The sequence below is a fragment of the Quercus suber genome, unplaced genomic scaffold (genome assembly GCF_002906115.3).
Source record: "Quercus suber isolate HL8 unplaced genomic scaffold, Cork oak 2.0 scaffold_1319, whole genome shotgun sequence".
Taxonomy (NCBI): domain Eukaryota; kingdom Viridiplantae; phylum Streptophyta; class Magnoliopsida; order Fagales; family Fagaceae; genus Quercus; species Quercus suber.
The window spans coordinates 1-4,653 of NW_027070708.1; the positions used below are offsets into that span (position 1 = coordinate 1).

The 4,653-nt window shown below is 29.3% G+C and overlaps 1 protein-coding gene across 1 annotated transcript; it reads left to right on the forward strand.

Annotated features, from left to right (window-relative positions):
- Window positions 1-2,792: 2,792 nt before the first annotated feature.
- LOC136065915 (homeobox protein knotted-1-like LET6) lies at window positions 2,793-3,774 on the forward strand (the record flags this gene model as incomplete). Its single annotated transcript, XM_065769741.1, has 2 exons — window positions 2,793-3,037; window positions 3,381-3,774. Coding segments are annotated over 2 exons (449 nt in total), but the record flags the coding sequence as incomplete, so codon positions are not given.
- Window positions 3,775-4,653: the final 879 nt, after the last annotated feature.

Below are 4,653 nucleotides of genomic sequence, written 5' to 3' on the forward strand. Positions count from 1 at the left end.
CTACTGACCTACCAAAATCATAATTTTTTTGTTTTGTTTTGTTTTGTTTTTTTTTTTTTTTTAATGGGATAAATTTTTTGTTCAGATGAAGCTTAAAGAGTTTTTTTATTTTTTTATGTTGTGATGGTATGACTTTTTATTTTTTATTTTATAAAATTATGTCAACCTAAGCAAATATTTTCTAGTTTCTAGTTCACTTGTAATCAAAATGAAAGAATGCTTCATCATTTCTAAATGAAGAATTTGACTTGGCTTTGCTGCATTTTAAGCTATAATTTGTTTGATCAATATACTAATTTGTATTCTAATATTACAAAAATTTTTTATGTAATTTTATCAGTTATGCTTGTATTTGTATATTGATTGATTGATCTTTTTAAGCATGCTCTTTAATTGTTGCTGAATGGTATAACTTGAATAATTGAGTGTAAAATTGTATCTTGATGTTTTTTACAACTCTAGTATACAAATATATAATGTCTACGTAGATGATGAAATGGATGATGATGATTAAGAATTTAGGACGATGGTTATAAGAACCTTAAAATGGGAATAATTAAATATTCACTTTATCTTAATATTCATGTTGATTTTGGATTTCATATTGTAGTTAGCTAGTTTCCATTTGCTAACTTATTTTGGATTTCAAATTTGGAACTTAGAACTTAGAAATATTTTCCATATGTTTTGATAAATATTTTGGTATTTGGTTGCTAATTAAATATTTATTGAACTTTTTAGATACATTGGGCCAAAACTTAAATATATTTCTTTCGTTAGCATAGACTTAGTGATGTATGACATGCAAATTACATCATATGATGCAAATCTAAGTTTTTTTATGGATGAATTTATAATTTACGTGATTATTCAACATACAAAGAAATTATCAATGTGTTTTTTGCTTAAAATCTGAAAATATGTAGGATTTTACGAGTTACGATTCCACCTACCTTCAACAATCCTACGTAGGATCCCGATTTTGACAACTTTGGAGAGCATGAAATAATATTCTAAGTTTTAAATATTTTATTTTTCTTTTCTACAGAAATTTATGGGGTTCCCATTAATAAACTACAAGTTGTCTCAAAAGTTAAAACTGACAGGAAATGATGAATATAATCATCATTCTAACACTTACCCTGTTGTGAGCCTAGGCTCCTCTTCAGTAAGTGGGACCCAACATATCGTCTTTTTATTTTATTAATTTAAATGAGAGGTAAAGTGAAGATAGGGTTTGAACTCGGACTAATTTCCACTTGTACCAAAAGTTTAAATTGATATAAGAAATGGCAAATTTAATCATTGTTCTAACTCCCATGTTGGGTCTATAATTTTGTGATGCATGCTGGCTTGGAAAAGGCATGTTGCTGGCTTTCATTGGACTTAATTAAAAATGATCAAAACCATGCATATGTAATTTTGGTGCAAATCAATGAAGGGCCTTCAATACGGTGGAGGATATCAATAGTTATAGGGAGAATATCAAGAGGCTATTTGCAAACATGTATAGACAAAGGTTTGTTGAAGGGAACGCTACTTCCACAATAGCTTTTGTGCATGTGCATGTGTGCACGTATTGTGTGTGTAGGCTGATAGAAAATATTTGTCAATAACTCTAATTTTGGGGCGTATATGGTGGTATCATTAAGTCAACTTTTTCCTGTGTAGGAGATGGCCTTGAGCTACTCACTTGGAAACTGTATATGTGCTTCAGATTATATGCAGGAGTTTGACTTCTTAAGCTACTAATGTAATAAATTAGAATGGGGGCACGGCTCCTTTTTTTCCCTCCGTATTTTTCTAAATTTATTGCTGATAGTCTTTTAAATTATGATTAAGAAACAATCCAGGGAGGTCAATCTCCCCCATCAGATCGAACAAAGTGACTTTTTTTTCTTTTTCTTTCTTTCTTTTGAAAAATAGTTGATTGAAGATTATTTCTTAGACAATTGATTCCTCCACTTTCTAATCCACCGAAGTTATTCAGCTAATTAGCACCAGTTACCATATGTATCTCGCTCGGAGCATCTTTCTAGTGCTTAGATTATTGCACTTCATATACTCTTATTTTTATTAAGATATCATCTCCTGTCTGGAAGTCTTTGCAGCTTGAATGCATATTGTATACTCTTATTTTTTGTTTTTAATTACTTTCACATGATGTCTCCTTTGAGTTGATGATATAACCTATAAAGGCCATATTTACTTGTGCAGGGACAAATTCTTGTAATTTGGATAGTATGAACTGATTCTGTTGTTACCTTATTATGGATGCTAAAGTTTGTAATTGGGTTAACTAGCTCTATGTAAATGTATGCTAAAGTAGGCCTACATGAATCAAGTATAATATATATATATAGTTTTCCCTTGCTTTGTTGTGATTGTAGAAAAGGGCTTTCATGTATGACTACTACAGACATGAATTAAGTAGCACTGTTTCCCTCTAATTTCATTTAGGTGCACAAATTTATTATATCTGTTTGTAATAGTTAGATATAATGACAAGTAGTCTTAGTCTAATATTTTCTGTTTATTTCATTTGAATTTCTAAGCACTTTGATTTGTGCATGATGGAAGCAAATATGCACATGGTACTCGTATGCTCATTCATTAGCATGGAATTTATGGATTCTTTCCAAGACTTGTAGGACTATTTTATTGTCAATTTACAACTGCTAGATCAAAAGCAGATATAGAACTGCTACCCAAGCATGTATTACTACTGATTGCAACTTGTCATGAAAACCTATTTTCATGTTGATGTGCTTACAAGTTGTTGCTGTCATAAGCCTGTGTCGAGGCTGTGGATAGGAATGTATCTTCTGAAGAAGAGGTTGATGTGAATAACAACTTCATTGATCCCCAAGCAGAGGACCGAGAATTAAAAGGTCAGCTTTTGCGCAAGTACAGTGGATATTTAGGCAGTCTGAAGCAGGAATTCATGAAGAAAAGAAAGAAAGGGAAACTGCCTAAAGAAGCCAGGCAACAGTTGCTGGATTGGTGGAGCAGGCATTACAAATGGCCTTACCCATCGGTATCTATAACCCTACGACTTTGTTAATACCCATTAATGTTGTTGTGCGTAAGTTTAATCAACAAGATTAACTTGTCTGTAGAGAACTGTTTTGTTTCAAAAAAATAAAAATAAAATAATAACCAGTTATTAGACTCTCCCTTGGTGAGTGAAGTCCAACAGAGTGGGATTTGTGACTTTGAGAGGTAGCGTGGTTCAAACTGTTTCCCTTACCAATATCATGATAAATTATTATTTGTCCCATACGTAAGTTAGGAAATGTTGAACTTAAACATTTAGTCTAATGATTTTAAATATGGGATGGTTCATCATCTTATTTGGTGCAACCTCATGTGACTAACAGGAATCGCAGAAGCTGGCTCTTGCAGAATCCACAGGCTTGGATCAGAAGCAAATAAACAACTGGTTCATAAATCAAAGAAAACGTCACTGGAAGCCTTCAGAAGATATGCAGTTTGTGGTGATGGATGCTACCCATCCCCACTATTACATGGACAATGTCTTGGGCAATCCCTTTCCCATGGATATCTCCCCTACACTGCTGTGAAGTTGATAATTATGCATGCAAAATATGAAGCAGATCATGTATTATTAAATATTGTTGCACTCTCAACCCACATCCTCTGACATCGGTTTATATAATGTTATCATATATATCTGCACTAATATGTTTGTAGAGGTTATTTAAATCAGATATTTTCATTTAAAAAGTGGGATTTAAACTGCTGTTTTTGTGATTGATATGTGCACGATATCTTACTTTCAAGACAGTTTAGGATATTTTTTATTACTTACTTTTTTTTTTTATCTTACATAGGAACATAGCAATCAAAATTATCAAAATTTTCTCTTAAAATTTATAATAAGAACTAGTTTGTAACTTATGAATTTATTTACAAATTTTCATTTACAAATAAGTATAACTAAATGTATATAAAAGTTTAATTATGCTTATATATGATATATGATTATAATTTTGTATATTTTAAAATATATAATTACTGATAAAATAAATATATATTTATTAGAAACAAATGTAAAAAATCGTTTAAATTATTATTTATGAAATTCTCAATTTAAGTTTATTTAACCACTATTTGTATAATAATAATAATAATAATAATAATGGGTTAATAATTGTGATGTTTTAAGATTTATAATTTATAATTTTATGTTTTTCTCACTTAATAATTCATTTAGCATTAAAAATTATGAAAAATTAAATTGGATTCTGATTTTTTTATAATAGTAAATAATTGCACTAAAATTTTATACAAAAGCTTTAAAAAAATTTTGAGGTTTGTTTTTTTATTTTATATATATATATAAAACAAAAAAGATTGGGATTATACAAAACAAATCCATAAAATAAACTTTAAACAAATTGCGAATAAAGAACAATTGTATATGTGAAATTATTTCTTTACTTTTATACGTGAATAACTTATTATAATTTCATAAGATGCTATCAAAATTGAACTAATTAAGTATTATGGCTTTATTTTCAAGAAAATTAAAAAGCAATAAAATATGGAAATTAAAAAAATTATCTTGATACTTTTATCATTGCATAAAATAACCTAGCTTGGCAAAATAAACAATTTTTTATATTAAAA